Here is a 27322-nt window from a genome sequence, read left to right as displayed (position 1 = left end):
ACCGCAGTCAACTGCCGGCGCTCGAGCTCTTCTCTGCCAATCAGCTTCGTCCTCCCGCCCCTGCCAGGCCGCTCGCGCGTGTTTTGTTCTTCAGCCAGGCGGAGCTTGGAGTCCAGGGCAAAGTCCGTGGTGGGCTCCAGCCCGCCCTCTGCTCGCTTCGAAGGGGCGCAAGTATGAGGCAGTAACAGCCCTGCAGTGGCCCCAGAGCAGCCCTCTGCCCCCAATCTCTGAGCGGGCCCGCTTTTTCTCTCAGAGCCGGCGGTGGCCTCCCTCGGCGATAGGCTCTCGGGTCATCCTGCTGGACCCCGCGCCGATAGCCCACAGCCGCAGCTCCTGGCAGCATGCAGGTGAGGCCCAGGTATCTCTGGTCTTCGCGGTGGGAAAGAATGTGCGGACCCTTAGACCTCACCAGCGCATGTTTATCCTACCCTTCCTCCCAATGAGCTCGGGTGGGGTGTTCAGTGGGTATCCCAGTTGTATCCCCTGAACAGTCCTGTGAATTAGGCTGGCCAGGGTGTCAGTGACTGGCCCCAGTTCACCCAGCGAGGTCTGTGGCTGAGTAGGTCTTCTAGTCCTCATCCTCCGCTCTCTATTTGCACGGTGCTACCTCGTCCACAGTTCCTGCCAATATCAGTTTCTAGGCCGCTTATTATGGAGTTATTTTCCCTGGAAAATAATGGGAAGGGTTGTTTCAGCATCCAGCCCTCTGACTCTAAGCCTTAAACAACCCTGTTTCTAACCAGAATTTTTGTTACAATGCGGTTTGGAACATAAGCCTCTTTGTAAGATGCACTTGGTGCTGGCTACCCCATATTCTCCAGCAACATTTATTTTATTTAAAATATTTGTGTTTTGCCTTCCTGTCTGCTAAAGGATATTCAGGGTGGTGTACAATACAAAGTGATCAAAAATAAAGTAATATATGCCAATGGTGAACCTAGGTGCTGTGTTTTGGCTATGTAGCCAAAATGGGACTTGCTGACAAAGGAGACATATCAGTATGTTTGCGGGAAGTTAAAAAAAAAAAGGTTGCAGAAGTTTTTAAATATTTTTTAAAAATCTTAAAGGGGCTGAACACACCTTTTGGAGGGAATGGAAAATGAGTGGGAATGGAGTATTCTGAAAGGAGGTGTGTTTAGCTGGAATAATGAACAGGAACACTCCATACTGCAACATTTTGGTACATGTTCCACTGATACATATCTAAAAGGCTCACTAGCCAACAACAACACAATCAAAAGAGTTAGCAGCAGTTTTAAGAAAGATAATAGCTTTGAACCAAAAACACAGTACCAGAGCTCAAATTGTCATCTAGTATCCAAGTTGTATGTTTGCTTGAACTAGCATTTTGGCCTTGTGCTTAAAAGTGAGCAAGGAGAGAGCTAGACATGTCAACATTTTTATTAATGACTTGGATGAGGTGCAGGGAATGCTTATCTGATTTGAAGATGACACCAAATTGGGTGGGATAGCTGATATCCTGGAAGACAGAAACAGAATTCAAAGTGATCTTGATAGGCTGGAGTGCTGGGCAGAAAACAACAGAATGACATTTAATAGGATAAATGCCAAGTTCTGCACCTAGGAAAAAGAAACCAAATGCACAGTTACAAGATGGGGGATATGTGGCTCAACCACACTACAAGCGAGAAGGATCCTGGAATTGTCCATCACAAGCTGAATATGAGCCAACAATGTGATGTGGCTGCAAAAAAGGCAAATGCTCTTTGGGGCTGCATTAATAGAAGGATAGCTTCCAAATCACGTGAAGTACTAGTTCTCCTCTATTCAGCACTGGTTAGGACTCATCCGGAGTACTGTGTCCAGTTCTGGGCACCATACTTTAAGAAGGATGCAGACAAACTGGAGAGGGTTCAGAGGAGGGCAATATTATATTTTTATTATTAAATTTGTTAATCGCCCATCTGGCTGGTCACCCAGCCACTCTGGGCAATGTACAACATACAATAAAAACAGTTTAAAACAATAAAATTCTACAATAAAAACATTTTCTAAAATACCCTAACCCACCCCAAATGCCTGCCTGAACAACAACGTTTTTAATGCATGGTGGAAGCTCATTAAAGAGGGGGCATGGCGGAGTTCCCTAGGGAGGGAGTTCCACAGAGTGGGGGCCACCACAGAAAAGGCCCTCTCCCTCGTCCCCACCAGTCTAGCTGTCCTGGCTGATGGGACAGAGAGAAGGCCATCTGAGGCTGATCTTGTTAAGCGGCCTGTCTGGTGCTGCTGGAGGCGCTCCTTAAGATAGGCTGGGCCGGAACCATATAGGGTTTTAAAGGTCAAAACCAACACCTTGAATTTGGCCCTGAAAACAACTGGTAACCAGTGCAACTCCTTCAGCACTGGAGTGATGTGATCTTGCCGGCGGCTGCCTTTAATCAGGCGGGCCGCCGCATTCTGTACCAGATGCAGTTTCCGAAACGTCTTCAAGGGTAACCCCACGTAGAGCGCATTACAGTAGTCTAAACGAGAGGAGACCAGGGCATGTACTACTGATGGGAGCAGATGGTCAGAAGGAAGGGGCACAGCCGCCGTATCAGATGGAGTTGATACAGCGCTGTCTGGCTCACAGCTGACACCTGAGCCTCCATGGACAGCTGGGAGTCCAAAATGACCCCCAGGCTGCGGACCTGGTCTTTCAAGGGTAGCCGTACCCCATTCAACACCAGGTCAACATCCCCCAGCCTCCTCTTGTCTCCCACTAAAAGTACCTCGGTCTTGTCAGGGTTCAGCTTCAGCCTATTCCTCCCCATCCAGCCACTCACTGTCTCCAGACACTTGGACAGGGATTCTACGGCCAACCTTGGTGAAGATTTGAATGAGAGGTAGAGCTGCGTGTCATCCGCATATTGATGACACTGCACCCCAAACCTCCTGATGATAGCCCCCAGCGGCTTCACATAGATGTTAAATAGCATCGGGGAGAGGATGGAACCCTGTGACACCCCACAAGTGAGTGGCCACGGGTCCGAAACCTCCTCTCCCAGTGCTACCCTCTGGTACCTGCCGGAGAGGAAGGACCGGAACCACTGCAATACGGTGTCTCCAATGCCCAACCCCTCCAGGCGGTCCAGGAGGATACCGTGGTCAACGGTATCAAAAGCTGCTGAGAGGTCGAGGAGAACAAGGAAGGAGCATTCACCCCTATCCAGAGCCCTCCTCATATCATCTACCAAGGCCGTTTCTGTCCCATGCCCAAGCCTGAAGCCCGACTGAAATGGGTCTAGATAATTTCTTCCAAGTGTGCCTTCAACTGCACCGCCACCACCCGCTCAATCACCTTGCCCAAAAATGGCAGATTTGAGACTGGGCGAAAGTTGTTCAGAACTTGGGGAACCAAGGAGGGCTTCTTTAAGAGCGGTCTTATCACTGCCTCCTTGAGGGCTGATGGCATCCCTCCTCAAGGGAGGCGTTCACCACCGCCTTGATCCCCTCACCCAGTCTCTCTCTGCAGCTCATAATGAGCCAAGATGGGCAAGGATCAAGTAAGCAGGTGGTCGGCCTTACAGATGAAAGCACCTTGTCCACTTCATCAGGAGGAAGAAGCTGGAACCAATCCCACAAAACCGGTTTGCCACAGGCCGCCTCTTGCTCACTAACTATCCACAGCGTGCAGAGTAACACACCTAATCTGATCAATTTTATCTGCGAAGTGCCTTGCCAAGGCCTCACAGGAGGCCTTAGAATGCTCCAGTGGTTCCGGAGCCACAGGACCGACCAGGCTCCGGACCACTTGGAACAGCCTCCTGGGACAGCACTCTGCAGACACGATGGAGGCAGCATAATATTCCTTTTTTGCTGCCTTCACCACCACGTGATAGGCTGAAGATACAGCTCTAGCCCGTGTCTGATCGTCTTTGGAGAGAGACTTCTGCCACCGGCGCTCTAGCTGTCTCACCTCCTGTTTCAGAGCTCGTAACCGCGGATTGAACCATGGTGCAGTCTGAGCCCTGTTCAGGGGGAGAGGGCGTTTCGGAGCCACCTGATCTAATGCCCCACTGATTGCGGCATTCCAGCCACCCACCAGGGTCTCGACTGAGTGGCCGTTGGCGTGCCCCAGAGAATCCCCAAGCGCATTCAGGAATCCATTTGGATCCATAAGACGCCTGGGGCGGACCATTTTAATGGGTCCTCCATCCCTGCGGAGGGGTTGTGGAACCGAGAAGTCCAACGTCACCAGATAGTGATCTGACCATGACAAGGGGGTGGTGGATATACCCCCGACTTCCCTATCACTCCCCACTTCTCCAGAAACAAGCACAAGGTCTAGTGCATGACCGGCTACATGGGTGGGCCCAGTTGGAATATGGTGCAGCTCCCAGGAGGCCATGGTCTCTATGAAGTCCCGAGGTGCTCCTGTGAGGATGGCCTCCGAATGTACGTTGAAGTCCTCCAACACCAGTAAGTTAGGCGACTGCACACGCACATCAGAGACCACCTCAAGCACCTCGGCCAGGGAGTCAGTCGTGCAGCGGGGTGGACGGTACATGAGCAGAATCCCCAGACTGCCCTTCGGGCCCAACCTCCAGTACATGCACTCAGCAACCTTGGTCTCCTGGAGAGGGGGCCTGGTGAAGACCAAGGACTCTCTGTAGATAACAGCCACTCCCCCTCCCTGATCCCCAGCCCTCGGCTGCTGTGCATACGAAAATCCAGCTGGACACATGGCTGCAAGGGTTGGAGCAGCAGCCTCGGCCAGCCAGGTCTCCGTAATACATGCCAGGTCTGCACCCTCATCCAGAATCGTGTCATGGATGAGGGAGGTTTTCTGGGTAACAGACCTGGCATTGCAGAGCAGCAAACGAAGGCCAGAAGATGGGGTCACACCTCCCCCAGCCATCCTTTGGCTCTGGACAGGCCCGGCACAGGGGACAGATATTACACATCTCTCCCTTGTTCCCCTTACCTGGCATGGCCTGCCCCTAGCGCTCTGCCAGCGCCTGCCGCCCAGCCTCGGTATGTTCTGGCCCCCAACACTCCCCCCACTGCCTCCATCAGGTGGACACATGCCCCCTTGCTCCTGCCTATCAGGCAGGCTACCCACCCCTAAAAACACAACAAAATCTCCCAGAAAAAGAAACACACACACACACACATACACAACAATTAAAAATCCCCTTAAAAATAATGCCAGGCCGGATTCCACAGGGAAGGCTAGGTGGTGGTGGTGGTGGAGGCGGCAGCAGCAGGCCTGCCTCTTCCCCCATGGTGGTGGTGGCCTCTCCTGCAGGCCCTGGCTCTCCCAGGCCACCTCAGCCAGCCAGCTTATGTAGCCCCTTCAGGGAGGGCAGGTGGAGTAGCACAGCTGGCTCGGTACCTGGGGGCCTGGTCCTGCAGGGACTGGCGGTCTGCCAGGCAGAAGTCTCCAGGGAAGGTCTGGTGGCGGCAGCAGCAGGCCCAGCAGCAGCAGGCCCGCCTCTTCCCTGGTGGTGGTGGTGGCCTCTCCTGCAGGCCCTGGCAATGAAGATGATTAGAGGACTGGAAACAAAGCCCTATGAAGAGAGACTGAAAGAACTGGGCATGTTTAGCCTTGAGAAGAGAAGACTGAGGGGAGATATGATAGCGCACTTCAAGTACTTGAAAGGTTGGCTCCTCAGGGATGCCAGTGACTTAATATGATGTGTGTGTGCTCATGTGTGTAAAGCTGTACACTCCTGAACTGGAAAATGTTGATCTTTTTCCTTGGTGCTACAAACTACCATACAATTCAGATATGTCAGCGCAATTGCTTTACAAAACAGGCTCAGTCTGTACCTCTTTCTTTTTTATTATTTTATTTTCATTTGTAACAATGGAATAATGGGCTCAAGTTACAGGAAGCCAGATTCCGGCTGAACATCAGGAAAAACTTCCTGACTGTTAGAGCAATACGACAGTGGAACCAATTACATAGGGAGGTAGTGGGCTGTCCCACACTAGAGGCATTCAAGATGAAGCTGGACAGCCATCTGTCAGGGATGCTTTGACCTGGATTCCTGCACTGAGCAGGGGCTTGGATTCGATGGTCTTATAGGCCTCTTCCAACCCTACTATTCTATGATTCTATGTTTCAGGTCAACAAATTCAGTAAGATTCGTTGCCCATGTTGGTGGTTCATGCCTCAGTTGTCACCATTTGAAACCTTTTGACATTATCAAACTAGATCAAATAACACTAGTGACAAGGAACTAGCACCAGTAGTGGAGTTGTTTATCTCTGATCATATATTTGCTTCTAAAAGAGTTATGTTTAGGGTTAGGAACTTCAGGGAAAGATTTACTATACAGCTCCAGTAATACAGCAGTGCTATGGAGACTACATACAGAATGCTTATCGCCTTCCTTCTAGCCTTGGAATGACTGGTTCTTAAACTAGAAGGCAGAATGAGCCACCTACATGACCACGGAGCAACACTATGAAAGCTGCACACACTGTTTATTCTCTCTTTTAGCCTAAAGGGAAAGGGACAACCAAAAGAGCAGCAAGGTCAACTTCTATCATATTCTGAAGGCTAGGCATGGGTCCTTCTCAACCATTAAGCATCTGTGGTTCTTTTGGACTAAGAAGGCGCATGAGAGGCATCATTTGAACCTGTCATAGAGTAATACTGTTGCAGCTATGTGCCCAACTCTGTCTTGGTGGCAGAAGAAAATATGCCTGATTTGTTGTTGTTCAGTCATTCAGTCGTGTCCGACCCTTCGTGACCCCATGGACCATAGCACGCCAGGCCTTCCTGTCCTCCGCTCTCTATGCCTGATTACCTGGAGGCAATTTTTGTTGCCAAGTGACTACTAGATTACAAAACAGTTAAAAAGCTATCTAATACAATTGTTACCTGCTCTGGCAGGGCCAATGTCAGTGGAGGGCATGGTTAGGCACCTGCTCAGGGTCCACACCCCTCAGACCCACTGACAAGGTCCCCCTGGACTGGCTCCTCCTCACATTGCAGCCTACTTGTTCCCCTACCTCTCCCTCTGGTAGTGGAGGAGCAGCTGCTATGTGGATAATTAAACAGGCAGGTCCTGACAATTTAATGATTGGGTTTTCTACTATCTATTAATCAGTACTTATATCTTGGGGCTTGACTGAAAACAAAGTTCAAGGGACTGGATTGCCTCTTGAACTGTGGTTTCAGTCAAGCCCTAAGATATGAGGACTGGTTAATAGAATTGGAGACTCTTTAAGAGGTCTGGATCTTTCCCTGAAAGCAATTTCAGGTGTTAATGCGAGCACTAACAAGCCAATGTGCAAGTGGTTGTTTTTTGTTTTACACTTCCACTCCGTAATTCCAAAGGAGATTCACTTTCTTAGTGAATACAACTGGCATATGTCTCCTGTAAGGATTCCTTTTCAGATGCTACGATGACAAATCAATAATTCATGTGTATATTTGGTTATAAGCACTTGGTGTAATGTCCAAAGCTGATTCAACAGTCGTAAATTTGGAAGTACCTCCATGTAGAAAAGTTGTGTGTGTGTGTGCGTACACAAACCATCTTGTTTTGTTTCTTTTAGGGCTCAAAGAAGTTAGTGAACACAGTTATGGGTTGTGCAGATGATTCACTGGCTGGAATCGTGGCTTGTAATCCTAATCTCCAGCTCCTGCAAGGACACAGAGTGGCACTGCGTTCTGACTTGGAGAATGTGCAGGGCAAAGTGGCACTTATTTCTGGAGGTGGATCAGGACATGAGCCTGCACATGCAGGTTAGTGGGATGAAGGTAATGGGAGCATTGGGCATGTGGGAGGATGTTTCTCTCCCCCCCCCCCCATTTCATCAATACAAAGAGAAGAGGGCATTATGTGAGCCCATGTTTATGGACAGCATAAGATGAAAAAGGCCTTAACTCAGTTCTTTGGGCTGAAGTGGGATTCAGTGGCTAGAGCTATGTTGAACAGCAGCAGAATTTTAGTGTAAGCCAGATGTGAGATGCTCCCAGTTAAGAGGCAATACAACCCTGTCTATCTTCTTTCTTCAGGATATATTGGAAGGGGGATGCTCACTGGAGTAGTGGCTGGTCCAGTATTCACATCTCCTGCAGTGGGTAGCATTTTAGCAGCAATTCGGGCTGTGAAACAAGCTGGAGCAGGTATGACTTCATTTCTGGTGGATTGACAATTCTTCTGAATGAGGGGTAGAAGGAAACTCACTACTCCTCTCTTCTACAGTTGGGACACTGTTAATAGTGAAGAACTATACTGGGGACCGTCTGAACTTTGGGCTGGCATTGGAACAGGCACAGGCAGAAAGGACTGCTGTGCAGATGGTGGTGGTTGGTGATGACTCTGCCTTTACTACGCAGAAGAAGGCTGGCAGGAGAGGGCTGTGTGGTACAGTGCTCATACATAAGGTAGGAATCATCTGTCTACAACTCCAAGGCCAGCTTCCTCATTAACAAGGGCCCCACTTTGAGGGTACAGGGTAGTACTCTCAAAGCACAAATGCTGCTTTGAGTCCTAAGAACATTTGGATGCTGTGAGGTGCCCATCAACATTGCTTGTTGAACATTATGCCCATCCTCCCTTCTGATTTTGCCCAGTTACTTAAGACATGATTCAGCATCAGGATTTGGTGGCTGATCTAATTCTGGGGGTGTGGGGGAAGGTTGCTGTATTCTGTTTTTCCTAGACTATTTTTGTAAATATGAAACCCACCATAAAGCTGTAGGGTCCATTCATAATAAACATATCAAGATGTGAGAATGGGGGAAGAAATTTGACAAGTGCGGAGGATTGCTATTTGGTTAAAATGGGGCAATATGACAAGATGGAAATGGGGCAAGTCTAAAAAGCCCTTTAAGGCGCAATACTATGGCTGCTAGACAGCAGCTAGCGGCAATAGGATTCGTCGATTCCTGGACAACCACCTCCCCACCCCCTCCCCTGCCACTTCGTAGGCGGCATGGATCGTCTCTGTGCTCGTAAGAACAGCGCGGAGTGGTGGGAAGGGGGTGTTCCTGGGAGCAGGAAGTTTGTAAGTGCCGATACGACAGTTCCTACGTGTTGTCCAGCCTCCCCACCCCATGCTCTGACATCCCACAACTAGACAGCCGAAACCAGCTGTCTAGCCACAAATGCAGGGTGGCTGGGGTGCGGAGGAGAGGATCCCCTCTGCTCTCGTTCTGTGCATTGGATAGGGGGTCACCTCTTGAGTTTGGAGGCGGCCATCTATCTGCATAGGATTGCTCCCTTAAAAGTGTGATTTTTTTCTTAGACAATCCAGTAGGCTTAAAGCTTTAAATGTTTTGAAAGGTTTAGGAGCTGTCTGTTTCCAACTGGGAGCTAGAAACATTTTTTTACTTTTTAAAAAGAAACTGAGAATGCAGATTTGACATAAAATTCTGCTTAGGAAGAATAGCAGAAGGTGAATAGCAGAAGATGAAATCACAATTTTGCTATTATAACATTGCAAGCATGTTATTCATGTACATGTGTATGTGTAAGTCTGGATGTCTTTTTCCTCACCCCATCTCCCCCCTCCTTGCCCTGATGTTCAATACCTTCCTCAACCATGATATTAGTTGGTAGCTTGATGGATTTTCAATATTTAGTGAAAATGATTTTAGTCGCCACTGTGTTCCTTTATGTTGATCTTCCTTGTAATTGATTGTTATTAATTCATACATTTTTGAGAGCAGGCCTTTTTTTCTGTTAGAATCTTGTCCATCTTTTGATAGGAGTCAGCTCTCTTAGCCAATATAAAATTTGATTGCATTGAGTTTTAACCTTTCTACATTTCAAAATATCTTTAATATTTGTAGATTATAAAATATTTTGACCAGTGCGCACTACCCTTAGGCTGCAAATAAGTGCAAATATATTTGGAAGTAACCTGCATTGAAGTAAATGGATTTATTTCTGAGTAAGCCTAGATAGGATTGAGCTGCACAGCTGTAATCCTATGGGTATGTACTTGGAAGTAAGTCCCATTAAAACCAATTTGACTTAACTTCAGAATAAACCTAGTATTGTACTGGCAGTGTGATGTCTTTGAATTAACAGCTGTGCAAGCTATGGGTGTTTTTACAGACATGGGGTGAGAGACTAGCTGGAGATATGGAGCACAGTGTATACAGGTGACTTGCTCGAGGTGAAAGACTGGCTGTGCTACTAACTCCCTATCCACAACCACAGCCAAACACCCTATCCACAACTATTTTGCTTCTCCTTTAGGACTGAAGTATCTGGCCATGTCCCTGTAACATGAGGTGAGGGACTGGATGGTGATCTGTTGTAATCCTTGTGTTGAAGAATCAATGTAGAGTTTTTCCTTACAGTTGTTTATGTTTAGGTGGCTGGGGCTCTGGCTGAGGCAGGTGTCGGTTTGAATGAAATTTTTCGAAGAGTTACAGCTGTTGCAGGAGCAATGGGTAAGTGTTTAAGTACCTCACTCTTCTGAAAGTAATTCATTTCCACCTGGTAGAGAAAGTATTGTAGGAAGGGCATGATGGCTTAGGTTCTTATCTGGAATGCATAGCCTTTTTCACTGCAGTGTGTGACAATTTAAAATTGGTGATCCCTGCAAGAAAGAATGCCCACGTTCAATGGCCAAGCCTCTGCTCTTCTTGATAGCCAATGTAGTGGTTAGAGTGTTGACTAGGTCTGGAGAGAGACCCAAGTTCAAATCCCAACAGCCACAAAACTGAGTGAATTGGGGTTAGTCACTATCTCTTAGTCTAACATACCTGACAGGGCTGTGAGCGTGAAATAGTGGGAGAACTGTGTACAGTGCCTTGAGCTCCTTGGAAGAAAAGGTGGGATATAGATGTAATAATTATAAATAAATAAAAATTATATTCTCTACGTATTATATAGCAGGTATTTTTCCAACTTGGCACTTTTCCTCTATCCCATGCCATGATAGTCTAGTATCATTTAGAGTTCTGCACTGTAACCTAGGACATGGGCAAACTTTTTTTGTTTGTGTGCCTGTTTTCTTATCCTGATGCTGAAATGTCTATATGATAGGTGGAGTTTTCTTTTGACTCCTTTTATTTTCACAGGCACCCTTGGGGTGAGTCTGTCCCCTTGCAGTGTCCCTGGATCCAGACCTACTTTCCAGCTTGCTGATGATGAATTTGAGCTAGGCTTAGGTGAGGATGTGTTTTCCACTTTGGTCCATCCACTTCCTTGAAATGGCCTGATGAGCACTTTGAGACTGTATACATACCCTTTGCCTTGGGAAACCATATCTATGCACCTCGATTTTGACTGAATCTGTGGTGCTGTTGTCTATGGTGCATGAGTATCCATCATGGAGTCAGGCACGCACAAAGCAAAGCTATTTTGTGACTGATGTAGTTTACCGGCTATATCTTTCTGTATCTTAATTCAAGGAAAACTAGGATTTCATCACCTAGCACCCCTCAACTAAATTATCTTCTTTTTAGAAAGAAGCTAGCCATGGACGATGCCTTTGCTAAAATTCTGCTCTTTCTGCAGGAATCCATGGTGAAGCAGGTGTGCGCAGGATGAAGGTAAGTTGGCTGTCACCTCTTGGAGGTCCAGAAGTACAAGCCTACCCTCTTACACATGCCCTCTTCACAGATGACATCGGCAGATCAGATAGTAAAAATAATGCTGGATCACATGACCAACCCCGCCAGTGCCTCGTGTGTGCAACTCAAGCCTGGTAAGTAACCATCTTGGGGCTGACAACATATTATTCCTACTGTCCAAAGGACACTGGAAACCATTTCTTTGTGGCCGCTTTTTTACAACTGAGCTGTAGAAAGAAAGAAACAAAGAAAAATAATGAACAGATCAGTCATGTGGTGAATTTCTATCTCAACACCAGTAATTCCTGGAGTTATTGAATTCACTATGGGATTGGGAAGGCATTGTGGTGAGTTGGTTCCATGTGTTAGCCCAGATGTGGAAAAGCAGCCATGTGGAGTCCATTTACAGCACCCTCTTGCATAATAAGTATAATATACAGGTTAGTACTTAGCTCAAACTTCACTGTCCCTGGGAGCAGCTTTCAATCTTAACTGCTCTGTTTTGGCTTTCAGGTGTTTCAGTAGTCTTGGTAGTGAACAACTTGGGTGGATTATCCTACCTTGAGCTGGGTGTAGTGGCTGGATCTGCTGTGCATTGTCTAGGTAAATTTTTGTTCTAAGGAAGGGGTGATTGTCTAAATAAGGCGGGGGTGGGGTTTACCAAAAGGAGCCTGCTAGAGTTGATGAGGGCTAAAGCTGATGCCGCCCTCCAGCCTTCTCTTGCTGTGTTTGGAGCTCTGAACTGTTGTTTTCTCCCTGCCTGCTTGGGTACAATGAACCATTTTGCAAAAAGCAAGGAAGATCCCTAGAAACTGGTGCCATTTTTGGTCAGAAAAGGAGGGGGCTATTGCTACCCAATCTTTCCTCCCTCCCCCACCCATCAGCAGGAGCCTGCTGGCTACCCCAAAACTAGCCTCAGCCAGCCATCTTTAGTTGTGCCACCGCCGCCACTTATTTATTTTATTAATAGTATTTATATACTGCTTCATAAAATAAAATCTCCTAAGTGGGTTACAAATAAATATTAAAATCAGTTGAAATTGTTCTTAATAGTATATTTAAATTACAATAACAATAAAAGCAATACAAAGAACTGTAGGATGGAGCAGCACATGATTAACTTAATTACAAGCCAGAGAAAGCCAGCCTGTCTACCTTTCCTCCCTCGCTAGCTCTCCAATTCCAGGCAGAATAGCCAGCACCATTTGAATCAGCTCTGGAGAGGAAAGAGGCTTGGGATCCAGCTGCAGAATCATGCTCATGGCAGGAAGGCAGTGGGTAGGTCGGGTGACTGCTGATTGCGGGGGAACACTTTTGAAGCACAGAGGGAACCTGCTCAGGCAGCCAAGTCACCGCATTTAGTGCTGGTTTAGCTCTCACATTCACTTAATAACGCAAACCTTTGTTCAGGTGCAAAGGGAAACCATGCTGGTTTGCGAAGATCAATGGAGATGTGGAGGGTTCCTATGCCAAGGTGCACACCAGCCTCTTTCCTTTCCCATTTCTCTTAAATCAGCTCAGTGACCCCCTCACTCTGGTTCCTCATAAAGAATATTAACACTGTCTTTCCTTCATCTTTGCAGAGAGTAGGGGCATTCATGTTGCCCGGGCTTTTGTTGGCTCCTTTATGACTGCACTGGAGATGGCAGGTGTCTCGATTACTCTTCTGCTTGTGGATGATGAGCTCTTGAGTCTCCTTGGTGAGCTCTTCAGATGTCTGCTTTCTTTCCAACTTTGAAACTTGGAAGATAATTTGTGACTTAATTGATCAGTGTATGTATGGAGCATATGTGTCAAAAATACATATGATGTGTTAGTTTCATTTTCCTTGTGATAATGAGTAGATTTCTATTGTCCAATATCATTACAATAGATAATTTAGCTAAAATTACATTCTTGATGCTTTGGACAGGTGTCTAGAACTGGATATAAGCTAACTGGGGACATACAACACAGTGAGCTCCTTCTTGGCTGGCTCATGAATTCTGTTATGCTAGGTTTGGTTATTTGGGGTTCTTATCCAGACTTTTGTCATTTCTGCTGAGAAAATGCTGTGGATTCTCAAGAGTCCATTTGATGTCTCCATGGTGAATGTGAGCTAGTAGTATTGTGAAACTGTTTACAATTGCAGTTCATGGTTGTATTCCAATTCCTAGATGCAGACACTACAGCTGTTGCCTGGTCACAGCCTGCCAAGGTACCTGTGTCAGGCCAGAAAAGAGAGAGGATGGCACCCAAGGAAGGTCCTGAGGAAAAGGAGTCTTTTTCAGCAGGAGGTACAAGTTAAGGCATCTCCTATCACTGCTGTGGTAGTGGCCTGATTTATTCCTTCCACTGAGATTGACTGTCTGCTCCTGGCTCCCAATGATAGCAGGATGTCCTTCCCTCAAGAGACAGTGTAAGAGTGAAAAAGATCTGGAGGGATAATCAGCGCCAGTAGGGCCCATTGTGTCCTGTTTGGAGGACTAGACAAGTAGAGGGTTTGGCCAGGGCAATGTATGGCTTTGAGCCAGTGGGACAGAAGCATTGGCTTCTGTCTTCAGCCTCTTTTTGACTTTTGCCCTCTCACAACCACATAAAACAAAAACCATTTTGTACCTCAGTTTCTCCATCTGTTTGATATTGCTAAAACATTCTTACATAGCAACACTTAAGATATTTAGGTATGAATGGGCAAGAGACCAGTTTGACATGCCAATCTGTGAGCTGGCCTTTCTGGGAAAGAATGTGATGGAGTGCACCAGGCCATCATGGAACAAACAGCACATACAGAATTTTTATATTACTTCATTCACTTCAAACACAGAATTCTTCATCTGAATCATTTCAAGCATTCAGCTGCTTCACCAGGTGTCAAGTAATCCAATGTAGACATACATTTATGAAAGGGCCTTCTCATAAAGTGATGTGTTTGGTTAGAGTTTACTCTCTTGTACACACATTAGTATGGAAGGGAAATGCATGGCAACATCAGTACTTGCTCTACAAGACAAAACACATGGAACTGGAAGTTTCACCATATATTGAAATAAAATAGCTGTTGGTTTCTGTTATTTTTAGTGTCAGCCTCCCCGCGGATGAGACTAGTTCTAGAGAGGGTGTGTAGTATGTTGCTGAGCCTACAGGAGAAGCTCAATGATCTGGATCGTGCTGCAGGTGATGGGGACTGTGGCAGCACGCACGCACGAGCTGCCAGAGGTTAGTTCTCTTCCAGCAACTCCCCCGCTGTTCCATAAGAAGTTCAGCACTGGCTTGCAGAAAGCACTGAGATACTCTTCTCGCTACCTTTGTGTGGAAGGATTACATACGTATGTTCTTAATACTCTGTTAATAACATGTTGGGCTCAAATAGAGCAGAGAATGTTCTGAAAGGTATTAAATTCCTGTTCAGGAGAGGAAGACCAGACTCACTGACCTATGTGAAATGGCTTTCTGATCTTACTTCTGTTTTGCTAAATTGCTCAGGGATGCCAGTGACTGAATATGATGTGTGTGCGCTCATGTGTGTAAAGCTGTACACTCCTGAACTGGAAAATGTTGATCTTTTTCCTTGGTGCTACAAACTACCATACAATTCAGATATGTCAGCGCAATTGCTTTACAAAACAGGCTCAGACTGTACCTCTTTCTTCTTTTTTTATTATTTTATTTGCATTTGTAACAATGGAATAATGGGCTCAAGTTACAGGAAGCCAGATTCCGCCTGAACATCAGGAAAAAAGTCCTGACTGTTAAAGCAATACGACAATGGAACCAATTACCTAGGGAGGTAGTGGGCTGTCTGCAATATCACAGATTTTCCAAGAACAACATTTATGTGGGCAGTAACTTTCAACCAGAAAAAAGCCACTCTAGGGCATGCCTACATTATATACCGTAGTGACACATTGTCTGCATTACAATGCCAGCATCTACCAAAGCTATCCAGCTTCTTCTTAACCAGCCTCTGTGGTGCCCAATATATACCAAACATGTTTTGTTGAATCAAACTCAATTTTAAATCTACAGAAATAATACATTTGGAAGCTAAAGTAACTTTCCATTGATTAGGCTGTATAGAGCATTCCCGTTTCCTATTCCATTCTAACATACTGAACTTCCACTTGTTTATAAATGTCTTTTGGAATGTAATAAACTGTTGTAGTGTTAGCTTTCTTTAAAAAAAAAAAAAAAAAGATTCCCCCCAACTCCCAGCCCCTTACATGCGATAGTCCAGGCATACCAAAAACTTCCACAGCACAGTTCTTTCAGCCGCTATTAATTACTGTTTGCCACTTTTATCTACATTTTGTAATTCTGTTATTTGTATCGTGCTGATCATTTTGTGGCCCTTTTTTGTACACACACTGTTCTTCGTCCCCTTATATTACAATATTATATAATTTATACTTGTGTGTTCCAGTTGTGTGCAGTTCAGCATTGCTGGGTTTTAGCATTTCAGTTTAGTATTCCTGGTGCCCGTTGTACTAGTCAGGAGATAACAGATGAGCGTTATAGTATAAACTAAAATTTAGAAAATCAAACCTTCCCTCCCTAATTGGCAACTGCATCCTCTTAAGCGAAAACTGATGAGGAGGACCCTCCTAAATAAACCAAAATGCTGCACAGGGTATTTTGAAAATGCAGTTGGGGACTTTATAAAGGAATATTATACAATACATAAATTACCAGTGGTAAGACATTCATCTTAAGTATATTACCCTTTCCCTAAGTACTTAAATGAAGGGATACACATTTTTCCAAATCAAGAGATATTTCTGCCAGCAATACAATTAAATTCAGTGTAATCATTTGAGAAATATCTCTAAGCACAAGTAATCCAAGATAAGTTACAATTTCTGGACTCCAGTGGAATTGCTATTTAGTACTAGCATCGGGTAACTTAATACCACCTCCTGGCATTAATTCAGCTTTTAACCCATTGATAGTATAACCCGAAAATATACCAACGTTATCAACGTTATTAATGTTGGCATAGAAGATTCTAACCTACTGATAAATAACAACAAATCATCTGCATATAAACCATTTCATATTCAACCTGTTCATGCACAACACCATAAATTTCTCTGCTCTGCCTAATTGCACACACCAAGGATTCCAAGCAGAAATCAAATACCAAGTGAGAACGAGGACAGCCCTGCCTTGTGCTCCTCACTAAACGAAACTTGAAAGGATTCCCTTTCTTATCACTTGTGATACAAGAGAGAGAGATAAAATTCTAATCTTAATCTTAAACATTCCTATGGAAAACCAAATTTTTTCAAAGTCACAAACAAACTTCTCCTTTTTATTAGCTCTTTCCTGTACTTATGCTGCTGAAAAAATGTAATTTGTTATAGAATTATTAATGTGTGCTAGCTAGGAAATTGTCATCTCTAACTAGTGAATATTGTTTCTGCAGCAATCCAGGAATGGCTGGATGCAAGACCTTTACCGGCGCACCCATCTCAGCTGCTTTCTGCCCTAGCGAAGTTGTTGCTGGAGAAGATGGGGGGCTCCTCGGGGGCGGTGAGTGTTAGACAGGTGGATTTGGGCACCTTGCTTAAGATGTTCCTCACTGGCCATTAGTTGAAGCAAATGGTACTGCTAGATTTGGTGTGTGTAGTCGGGGAGGGAGCAATGAGTTAGGAATATGTGGTGAATAAGTGTTTTTATTGCTGGTTTCAGATGTGTCTAAATATGTGAGAGTATGAAAATGTAAGAATATGGCTCTTGTTAGGGAGAGGGTGTAAGATAAAAACATTCTGATTTACAGCTAGTTAAACCATCTGAGACCCAATATACACTTTACAAACACAACTGGGAGCTTCCTAGCTGTGAGAATGGCACTGGACTTAGGGTTGAAAGAGTCTTTATACTGCAATAGTATTCTTTGTTATCATTAGGAAGTGCTCCTTCCTGAAAAATGTTCAGGTTTTAAGTTTCATATTTATGCCATGTAATGTACAGAGTCAGCAGTTACTCTAAATATAGTGGAATGAAGAGTTAGTAACTTGGAGGAAATGCTGTAGTAGGGAATTAGATACATGTGGTAGTTTCAAACTACAATGGAATAATTTTCACTGAAAAACGTACGGTGCAATCCTATAAATCTGTACTCAGAGATAAGCCCCACAGAGTTCCGTGGGGCTTACTCCCGGTTAAGTGTATACTGGGGTGGAAAACATTTTTCAGCCCAAGGGCCACATTGACTTGGGGCAAGCACATTGGGTGCTGCATGCTGGCAGTGGGCGGATCCACAGCCCAAATAGGCAGGTCCATCTGCACTGCTGGCATGTAGACCCCTGGCAAGTTTGTCCACACAGACGCATGCATACACACAACATTTACCCCATTCTTTTCCCTGCCACTCTCTCACACACGCGTACACACATGCGTGCGCACGCACACACACACACACACACAAACACACAAACATTCACCCCATTATACACATAGAGAGAAGCGAACTGACCATGGAGGCAGAGGGCAATTTCTTACTCCATGGAAATTTTGCTGCCTTTCCCTGCGGCGCATGAAGGAGGCACCTGACTCAGTTGGCACCTGGAGGAGCTACTCCTCCAGGCACCATCCAAGTCCCTTTCTTCATCCCCCTCTCAGCACGGAGAAAGGAAAAATGGGCAGGGCAGGGCAGGGGTGGATGAGGTCAGGGTGCAGGGCTCTGCCCAAAGCCCCTCCCCTGATGTCATCCCACCCACTGGGTTAGTTTGGAGGGGCCATTTTGGCCCTTGTATCCAATCCACTTTGACACTCCTGGCTAAAATATTATCTGTCTCATGCCTAGGAGTGGGTGGGAGAGAAAATGCTGATACATTAAAGACAAGTGCTACATTAGATACTTGTATTACTACCCTAGACTCAGTCAGAGATGGAATACCTTCATATTTCCTTACAGCTCTATGGACTGTTTCTGACAGCAGCTGCTCAGCCCCTACAGATTGATGATGATGTGGCAGCCTGGTCAGTAGCCATGGACGCTGGCATTAATGCCATGATGCGGTGAGTGGGACCCTCACATGGCTGTAGCACAGTCATTTAAAGTGATGTGTGCTCCCTTACTACTTCTGTCCTTGCTGCATGAGAGAGAGTGGCCACATTTGTAGAACAGTTATTCTGTTATTGCAGAACAGTAAGCTGGGATTCTTATGATTCCTGACTTACTGTGAATGAGAAACATGTTGGTGCACGCAGCTTGTTCACTCCCTCTTGGCTCCTCCTGCTAGTGCAAGTGGCCAAACTGACCAGAAACTGAAAGCTTACTGTGATGCCTGAACCTGGGATCTTGGTTTGTTGCTCCCAAACAAGACACAATTCGTAAGCCAAGAACAAACTGACGGGTGAACCTGGTTTGTAAAGGACACAACAAACCAGGATCTTGGGTTCAAACTTCATGGTAAGCTTTTTAATTCTAGTTTTTCTAGCCATTCGTGCTAGGAGGAGGAGCCAAGGTTGAGCAAACAGGTATGTCAGGATGCTTTGTGAATGCAATTAGTGTCTGCAAGTTTTGGGATGGGATGCGCGCCCACAGCCTATGCTAACAACTGTTTCCTCTGACAGGTATGGAGGAGCTGCACCTGGAGACAGGACCATGGTGAGTAATGTACCCTAGCATTGACCTTCATTGGATTCCTTCTGCTACTACCATGATGCTAGGCAAAAGCGATGACACTCCTATTTTCACTTAGCACCATGGCTTGCAAACCATACAATGGCTACTTTAGAATGCTTCATGCAACTGCATATGCCAGGTGCTTGGCATGGACTGGGAGGAGCAGATATTTCCCAGCTTTGCCCACCTAGGCATATGGTGCAGCACCAGCGTCAGCTAGAGGGCCAGGGAGGAAGTGTTGCTGTCATCTATAAGGATTCCATCTTCTTTACCAGGACACCAGGTCTGTCAAGTTCTAGGTTTGACTGTACCTGGCGCTGTGCCAAAGAGACAGGCCAGGGATTCAGCTGGTGTACCAGCCAACTCACTACCCATCAGTCTCCCTGCCAGAGGTGGCCTTGGGTATGGTGCTGGAAAACACTTGTCCTGGGGAATTTCAATATCACATTCAGGCCACCATAGGAGGGCCTGATCGGGACATCATGGCTGCCATGACAACAACCACAGAGCTGTCTCAATATGTCATAGACCCAACACACATTGCAGGACAAACTTTTGAACTGGCATTTTCAACCAAGCAGGAGGCTGGTGGTCTGGAATTGGGGGTGGTGGGGGTGGTGTCTTTTTAACTGCATTGTCATAGTCGAACCACTTCCTAGTGAAGTTTAGATGGATGGTAGCTTTCCCCCTCTGCATGGGTGGTGAGGCCCATTATTGTTGGTCCACCCCCAGACACTTACGGAAATGGATGGATTCTGGAATCCTCTGTGGGATTTTCTGGTTGACATAGCTAGTGCTCCTGTTACAGCCCTGTTGTTATTATAGCTTCTAAGCATTCTCTCCAGCATTGTAGAGCCTGGCCAGTTCCCTGGTTCACTAGAGAGCTGAAGGCAATGAAAGAAGTTGGACAATGATTAGAATGCAAATGGTGCAAGTCTCAGCAAGTACAAGTGGACACAGTAAGAACACATTATCATGCCTGCTTTGTAGTGGTGAAGGCAGTAAAGCAACTTTACTTTTCCACTTTCATTGCATCCTTTGCTAGCCACCTATCAGAGTTTTTTTAAGTGGTTATGGTTTATTACATCTGGACCCTGGGAAGGTTATGTTGGTACCTACAAAGGCCTGTTGTGACAGTTTTGCTAGGCACTTTTGAGAATCAAGTTGTTTGTATTTGCTCTGACCTTGGTGCCATTATTGATACAGTTCCTGTGGAGGTGGCTAGAGCACCATCTGGTTCAGTTTTGTAGGATCAGTTTCAATTGATGTGGCCTAAGGATGTAGACAAGGTGCTTGGAGAGGTTTGTCCAACTGCTGTATTCTTGACCCATGCTCTTCTTGGCTAAATATATCAAGCTGAAGGAGACTGATTGATTTAGGCGGTTATCACTGCCTCATCGTGGGAGGGAGTGGTGCCATCCTCCCTGAACAAGCCAGTTATGAGGCCACTTCATAAGAAATCTTCACTAGACCCAGAAGATTGCAATAAGTATCGCCCAGTTATGAATATCCCCTTTTTGGAAAAGGTGCTTGAGAGGGTGATGGTAGTCCAACTCCAAGCACTGTTGGATGAAATGGATTATCTATTTGGTAATCAGTGTCATCCGTTAGCACCGTTTAGTATAGGCACTAGTAACTGGATTACTGCAATGTGGTCCATGTGGGACTGCCCTTAAGGTTGGTCCAGAAACTGCAGCTAGTGCAGAATGCAGCAGCTCTGCTGTTGTCAGGAGCTGCGCCTTTTCAGCATGTAACACCTTTACTGAGGGAAGTGCATTGGCTGCCTATCAACTGGCGGGCCAGGTTTAAGTTATTTTTATTGGTGAATAAAGCCCTAAACAACTTGGGACCAGATATTTAAGAGAGCGCCTTCTCCCTTACCAGCCTGCCCAATCACTGAGGCCATCAAATGAGGCATTCCTGGTGGTCCACTCGGAGTAGAGCCTTCAGCGTATTGGCTTCCTATCTATTGAACTCTACTTGTTGATGTCAAGCAGACACCAACTATTTTTTCTGGTGCCTGTTAAGAAGACATATTTATTTAAATAACACTTCCCTGATTGACCAGCCATGTTTTATTATTATAACCTGACTTTAAATATTTTCTGCATTTGATTCTATTTCTTTTTTATTATACACTGCTCAGGAATTCTGTTGGATGTATAGCAGTGTATAAATTTTATAAATAAATCTAGACGCATTTCAGTCTGGGTTTAGGCCAGGGTTTGGCACTGAAACAGCCTTGGTCACCATGATGGATGACCTACTGGGAGAGAAAATGTTTTGATTCTTCTTGATCTCTTTTGATACTATCAGACATAGTATCTTGTTATACTGACTCTGTGGGTTAGGATTGGGGGCTATAGTGTTACAGCGGTTCCACTCGTACTTGCAGGGACAGTTTCAGAAGGTAGCACTAGGGATTATTGCTAAACTCCATGGCATTTGAGTTGTGGAGTCCTTCAAGGTTCCATCTTATCCCCCTTGCTCTTTAACATAAGCTACTGGGTGAGGTCATCCAGGGATCTGGAGTGAAGTGTCATCCGTATGCTGATGACACCCAACTCCTCTATTTCATCAGATTCAGGTGAGGCTATGGAGGTGCTGAACTGTTGTCTGGACTCAATAATGGGATGGATAAGAAACAATACATTGAAGCTGAATCCTGACACGACAGAGGCACTGTGGGTAGGTGGGTCCTGGATGTTGGTGTACAACCTATTCTGGATGGGGTTGCATTCTCCTTGAAGGAGCAGGTGTACAGCTTGATGGTATTTTTGAATCCAACATTGTCTCTTGATGCCCATCTGCCCTCAGTGGCTTGGAGCACCTTTTACCAGCTCCTTCTGGTTCATCAGCCTTTCTGGGATAGGGATAGTCTGGCTACAGTGATCCATGGTCTAGTAACCTTCAGGTTGGATTATTGTAATGTGTTATACATAGGACTGCCCTTGAAAACAGTTTGGAAGTTTCAAGTAGTACAGAATTTGACTGCTAGAATTCTGGCTGTTTTGCGTAGGTGAAGCCATATTACATTAGTTGTCAAGGAGCTACATTGGCTGCCTATTTACTACCAAGCCCAATTCATGGTGCTGGTGTGTACCTTTAAAGCCCTAACCAGCATGGGGCCCAAATATCTGAAGGAGCACCTCGTCCCATTATCAACCTACCTGTGCATTAAGATAATCAGAGGAGGCCCTTCTCTGTACTCCTTCCATAAGAGAAGTATATTGAACATTTATAAAAGAGAGTGCCTTCTGTGGTGGTGCCCTGACTCTGGAATGCCTCTCATGGGAGATCTGCCTGGTCCCACCACTGCACTCTTTTCGGTGCCAGGTGAAAACCTTTTTTTTTTTTTTTGCATAGACGTTTTAAAACTTTCAAATTTTTATATTTTTAGATTTAAATTTGTATCTTTTTACTTGGCTGAAATAGTTATGTGTCTCATTTTTTTAATAGTTAAATTTTAGATTGCTATTGTATTGTATTGTATTAGGGCGTTTTATGTACACCATGAAATACCTTTTGGGATGAAGGCACAGTTTATAACATTTTCAAATAAATAACATTGTCTACTTAATTCTTGTCTCTTGGCTAGCTGGATTCACTCTGCGCTGCTGCTGAAGAGCTCAGAGCCTTGAAGAACCCTAAGGCTAATCCATTGCAAGTTCTGGCCAAAGCTGTACAAGTGAGTTTATGTAACACAAAACTAATAACTTTTGTACATTTGGGGGAAATGAGGTGAGCTTGTTAAGTAAGTTTTCTGAAGCTATATACATGTATTGGGTATCCAGAACCTGTAGTTCTCTCACTGGCAAGTCATTGGGTCTCTGAGTTAGGATTTCAGCCATTTGCAACTGTTGGAGAGTTTTGCTTTGGGTATCTGATAAAATCCCCAAACACTTAACACCATTAGAAACAATCCTACAGTGGCTTTTTCACAGCATGAAGGCTAAAGGGTATAGCAGCAGAAAGGGGGAGGTCTAGAATCCAAATGATGGCTTCTGGTTTCAAACTGAGAAGCATGTGAAAGCTTTTGCTAATCCCTATGTCCTCCTACATCCTTACAGGTGATGAGAACATACCTATTTGTACTACACTCATTTTGTGTTCTTTTCTGCAGGAGGCAGAGACTGCTGCTGAATCTACAAAGAACATGGAAGCTGGTGCAGGCAGAGCCAGTTACATCAGCTCAGCCCGGCTAGAGCAGCCAGACCCTGGTGCTGTAGCAGCTGCAGCCATTCTTCGTGCAGTATTGGAAGGATTACAGGCTAAAACAGTGTAACATGGTGGCCCCACTTTCCCCAGTTTGGACTGTAATTCAGTACTTGCTAAAATGTCACCACGATTCTTCCTCCTCTGTGCAGGGCTCTCTACTTGAATCACAGTACCTTCAAAATGGCAAGGTGTTCCAACGGTAACTTAACTCTTAACACTACCTGCCTAAGGGCCTCCTTGTAGTGAATGGCATTTGGTGTTATTTCTGTAACCTCTTTGATGAGAACAGGCCTGTGTTTTATATTCTTGGTTTGGGGATCAATATTTTCCTCATGCTTTGTGAATTTTGGCTATAATATGGTCCTACCTTTATGGAGTTGCTTGTATGTCTCCCTCTTACATCCTAACCTGTAACAGTATCTTCCTATTTATGGGAGCGGTTGAATATCTTTGCTTAAAGCTGGGTACTGGCATATTTAAAAAATACTGTAACACAGTGTTCTTCGCTGCAAAGCCTGAGGGCCACTGGCAGCTCCCAATCACCTCTAATCTCTTTGCTTCTCTCTCTCTTTGCTCCCTTGAAGCAGGGGTTCCAGTTTTGCCTTGTTTGCTTTAGCAGTGGGCTGGTTGCTCTGATCTGAGTTGCTGGAGGAGGCTTCAGGGGTGAGGAGACCTGCTGCTTGTCAGCTGTAAGGTGTAGGAGGCAGGGGAACACAAGAGCAATCAGCCTGTCAGTTGTGGTGGGGGAGAAGCCCAGGTGGCAAAAGGCAATGTGATTGGCTAGCTGCAGCAGTGCACTGCGGTGGTGGTAGAGGGGAAATTGAATGTAGCCCTGAAAGAGAGCACTGTGCACCTGTGCTGTGAGATTTTGCAGTACTGAGTACAGCAGAGCACTCTCAGTGATAAGAAACAGATCCATCCTAAGGCAAGGACCAAGAATGAGCCTGTTGGAATTTGTCAACCTGGTGACTGACTGATGAGACCTTGCTTGGATACTGTGGAGGGGATGGGGAGGAAAGGTGTGAAAAGACCTCCAAACAAGTCCAGCAGGATATATGGAAACCTTGACCTGCCTTGATGCCATACATGGGTGTGCTCAGCTTCCCTAGGCAATCAGGGGACTGGCAGAGAACAATGGAAGAAATGGGCATGAAGTCCAATGCCTACAGCCAATTACCATGTGGCCTCCCCCCAACTGTTTACTATCATGCACAGAGAAAGCAAACCAGTGCAGCTATTCACTCCTTTAAGCCTCAGTGAGAGAACAGTGCAGCACAGCACATTGCATCAATAGTGGAGAGATGAGCCTCTAGTTGATTTTTCTGCATAAATAATAGCAATTTATTTAATTCAGTGACCAGGCCAGCAGAGAATGAGAGCTCATTCGTGTGTGTGTGTGTGTGTGCGTGTGTGTGTGTGTGAGAGAGAGAGAGAGAGAGAGAGAGAGAGATTGGCCTGCCAGTAGCATCCATCAGCTAGGCACCAGTCATGTCCTTGAATCTGGACTGGTAAAGCAAGTAATGCTTTTTTGCCTATTTTAAAAATCATTTTGGATTTTTAAAATTTTGGCTATTTAATGTTTGTTGCTTGTGCTATTTTTAAAACCTTGCTTTGTGGTTTTGGCTATTTTTTCACTTTGAGGTTTTGTTTTTAAATACCCCCCAAAATTTGCTTTGCACTCCTGATCTTTATATTAACATGCATGCCTCAATTTCCCTTTCCTGTGCAGTGGGTTGCTGGTGAAGCAGAAAAACATGGAGTGCTTCAGTACTATATGGGTTTCTGTGATACGGGTTGCTGGCTGCTGTGGAGTCAAAGACTGCTTTTATGAGTTACTGTGCAGATCTCACCACCACCACCACATGCTCTGTGCTGCAGGCATGACCTTAAAGTACCTGAGCCTCAGGTTCCCCCTTCTGTGAAAAGGAATTATGTTACAGCCTCAGTGGACACCAGCCACCACTAATTAATAAATGTCATATTAAGCCACAGGTTTCAGATGTAAACAGAACTGCCATTTAAACAAACTATGATCATCATACAAAGGGAGGACTTCCAGATTTTTGTGTGGGAGGGTGTGGGCCCAACATACTTCCTGGCTTACTAAACTATGGTTTAGCAAGCCAGATATGAAAGTCTGAACCAGACAACTGTCAACCAATTAGACACAAAATCCACCAATTTCTTCTACAGAATGTTATGTTATATGTGTTTTATTTCACCAAGTATCTTGTAGTGGCTTACATTACTAGTTCATGGCATCAAGACTAGTGCTTACAAAAAACATCAGTCACTATATGCTTGGAACAGCTGTGCCACAAACCATAGCTTTCTCAATTATTTGACATTTAAGTATTATTCAGCCACAAATTTAATTTCATGCCAAGGGCTAATCCTTAACCAAGAAATCAGATGACATGGCTTGCTTCAATATCAAAATCTCTTATGTGGTTAATTATGGAGAAAGGTGCCTGTTTTTTATCCTTAAATGCTTCTGCCAATGTGGTTGTAGTTACAGGAACAATAGCGAACCAAGATACAAAAGCAATCAAATTGGGTCACCAGATAAAAGACATGTACAAGCAAAGATCATAAGGTTCCTATACGTGATTGGACTTAAGCTACATGAACTAGTCTCATACCCTGGCACTACATTAAATGTCCATCTCATTAGTGCTTATGTCAGGCTAGCTGAAGGTGAGCTGTTTGGCTGCTGTGACAGCATATGTAAGAATGCTGGAGAAGGGGCTATGATAAAGAGCTTAAAATAATCGGAATATTCTCCTATATACCATCCATAAACCTGCACATCTGTGTATCATGCTGCACTGGATTTCTAGTGAATGAAGACATGGTTTGTCCCCATCCACTCAAGAGAGGGCTAAGTTAGTTTGCTACTGAAAAGAAGTAAACTATAGCTGCAATCATAGACATTTCCTGGCAGTAAGTCCCATTGAACCTAAAGGGATTTATATCTGAGTAAGTATGTATAGGATTGTACTGCATATCTTTCTAAAGAAACCCCCAATAACACAGAACCAAGAGGTTAAAGTGAAACAAGCATTTAAGAGAAAACAGCCCCCAGTATCAATAAAATGAAAGTTGGTTCCCCATTCAGAACCACTTCCAGTCTATTAAAAATAATTTATCTAAATGTTTAACAATGGAAGGGGTGGGGGAAAGGTATCAACCAATGTTCAGAAAGAAACTAGAAGCAGGCAGTAGCACATGTTAACTTGAAAGTCCTATTAAAGGAGTTCCATTTGAATGCTGCAAGTGACAACTTCAATAAAAAATAGGATTCAGGACATCTTGAAAAGCAGTAGGCATCCTGCTCACACTTGTAAGAAAATCTAGACATATTATGTATCATAGATATACACGTGCACACACCCACTCTAATAAAAGATGGCTAAAAGTTATCAGGTGGCAGCTGCACAGATACCAGTCAGGTCAAAGTGAAGCTAGTTACAAACAACATCTATGTTGTACGCTCATGCCCTGGCTTGCTGTATGTATAAACTGAGCTTGCTGCTGCTAGGGTGAAGTTTCAGGAATAATCCACTGCAGAAGTTGGCTGTTTCTAGACTGGTGGCTCTTGGCACTACTACTAATTGCTCTTCCGCCACAATCAGAAGTGCAATTGACTTTCTGCATGATCAAAGATTTTGCATTTTTTTCAGTGTGTAAACCTTGCTATGTACCATCTGTGCCCATAGGCAAATCAATTGAGAACATTTTTTAAGGAGCACTACATGGCTTTTATTTAAGTGCTATTGTGTACATATTTTAGCATTAAAAAAACAAGGAAAATATCTTGGCACTAATTTAAAAATAAGTAAACAACAGGAATGATAAAATGGCACCAACAAGAAAGGCAGGTAGTGAAGGTGTGCTGAGTGGCAATAGATTCACTTGCCTGAATACATCACTGGTCCTTTGTTGAAACCCTGGCCCCTTAAAGGAAGATGACGAAGGTAATGCAAGGTTGTTTT

General features: G+C 44.9%; 1 protein-coding gene across 4 annotated transcripts; it reads left to right on the top strand.

Annotated features, from left to right (window-relative positions):
• The first annotated feature begins 65 nt into the window (after positions 1 to 65).
• Positions 66 to 26899, top strand: TKFC (triokinase and FMN cyclase). 4 transcript variants are annotated; one of them, XM_084858774.1, is made up of 17 exons: positions 66 to 347; positions 7516 to 7705; positions 7979 to 8089; positions 8169 to 8350; positions 10291 to 10369; positions 11003 to 11092; positions 11442 to 11476; positions 11547 to 11631; positions 12011 to 12100; positions 13081 to 13197; positions 13660 to 13773; positions 14558 to 14695; positions 16902 to 17008; positions 18396 to 18499; positions 19058 to 19091; positions 22708 to 22797; positions 23233 to 26899. In XM_084858774.1, the coding sequence occupies exons 1-17, from the start codon at positions 342 to 344 to the stop codon at positions 23392 to 23394; spliced, it is 1734 nt and encodes a 577-aa protein (XP_084714900.1). In that variant the 5' UTR covers positions 66 to 341; the 3' UTR covers positions 23395 to 26899. The 4 variants fall into 4 exon arrangements, with proteins under 4 accessions (XP_084714900.1, XP_084714892.1, XP_084714919.1 ...); XM_084858766.1 differs by having other exon boundaries at positions 13654 to 13773; XM_084858793.1 differs by having other exon boundaries at positions 7516 to 7720; positions 13654 to 13773.
• The last annotated feature ends 423 nt before the right edge of the window (positions 26900 to 27322 follow it).

This window comes from Heloderma suspectum, chromosome 1, assembly GCF_057233095.1.
Source record: "Heloderma suspectum isolate Gila_16-S chromosome 1, 16-S_ref, whole genome shotgun sequence".
Classification (NCBI taxonomy): domain Eukaryota; kingdom Metazoa; phylum Chordata; class Lepidosauria; order Squamata; family Helodermatidae; genus Heloderma; species Heloderma suspectum.
The sequence above is the reverse complement of the archived record's forward strand: the minus strand, read 5'-3'. Positions and strand labels throughout refer to the sequence as shown.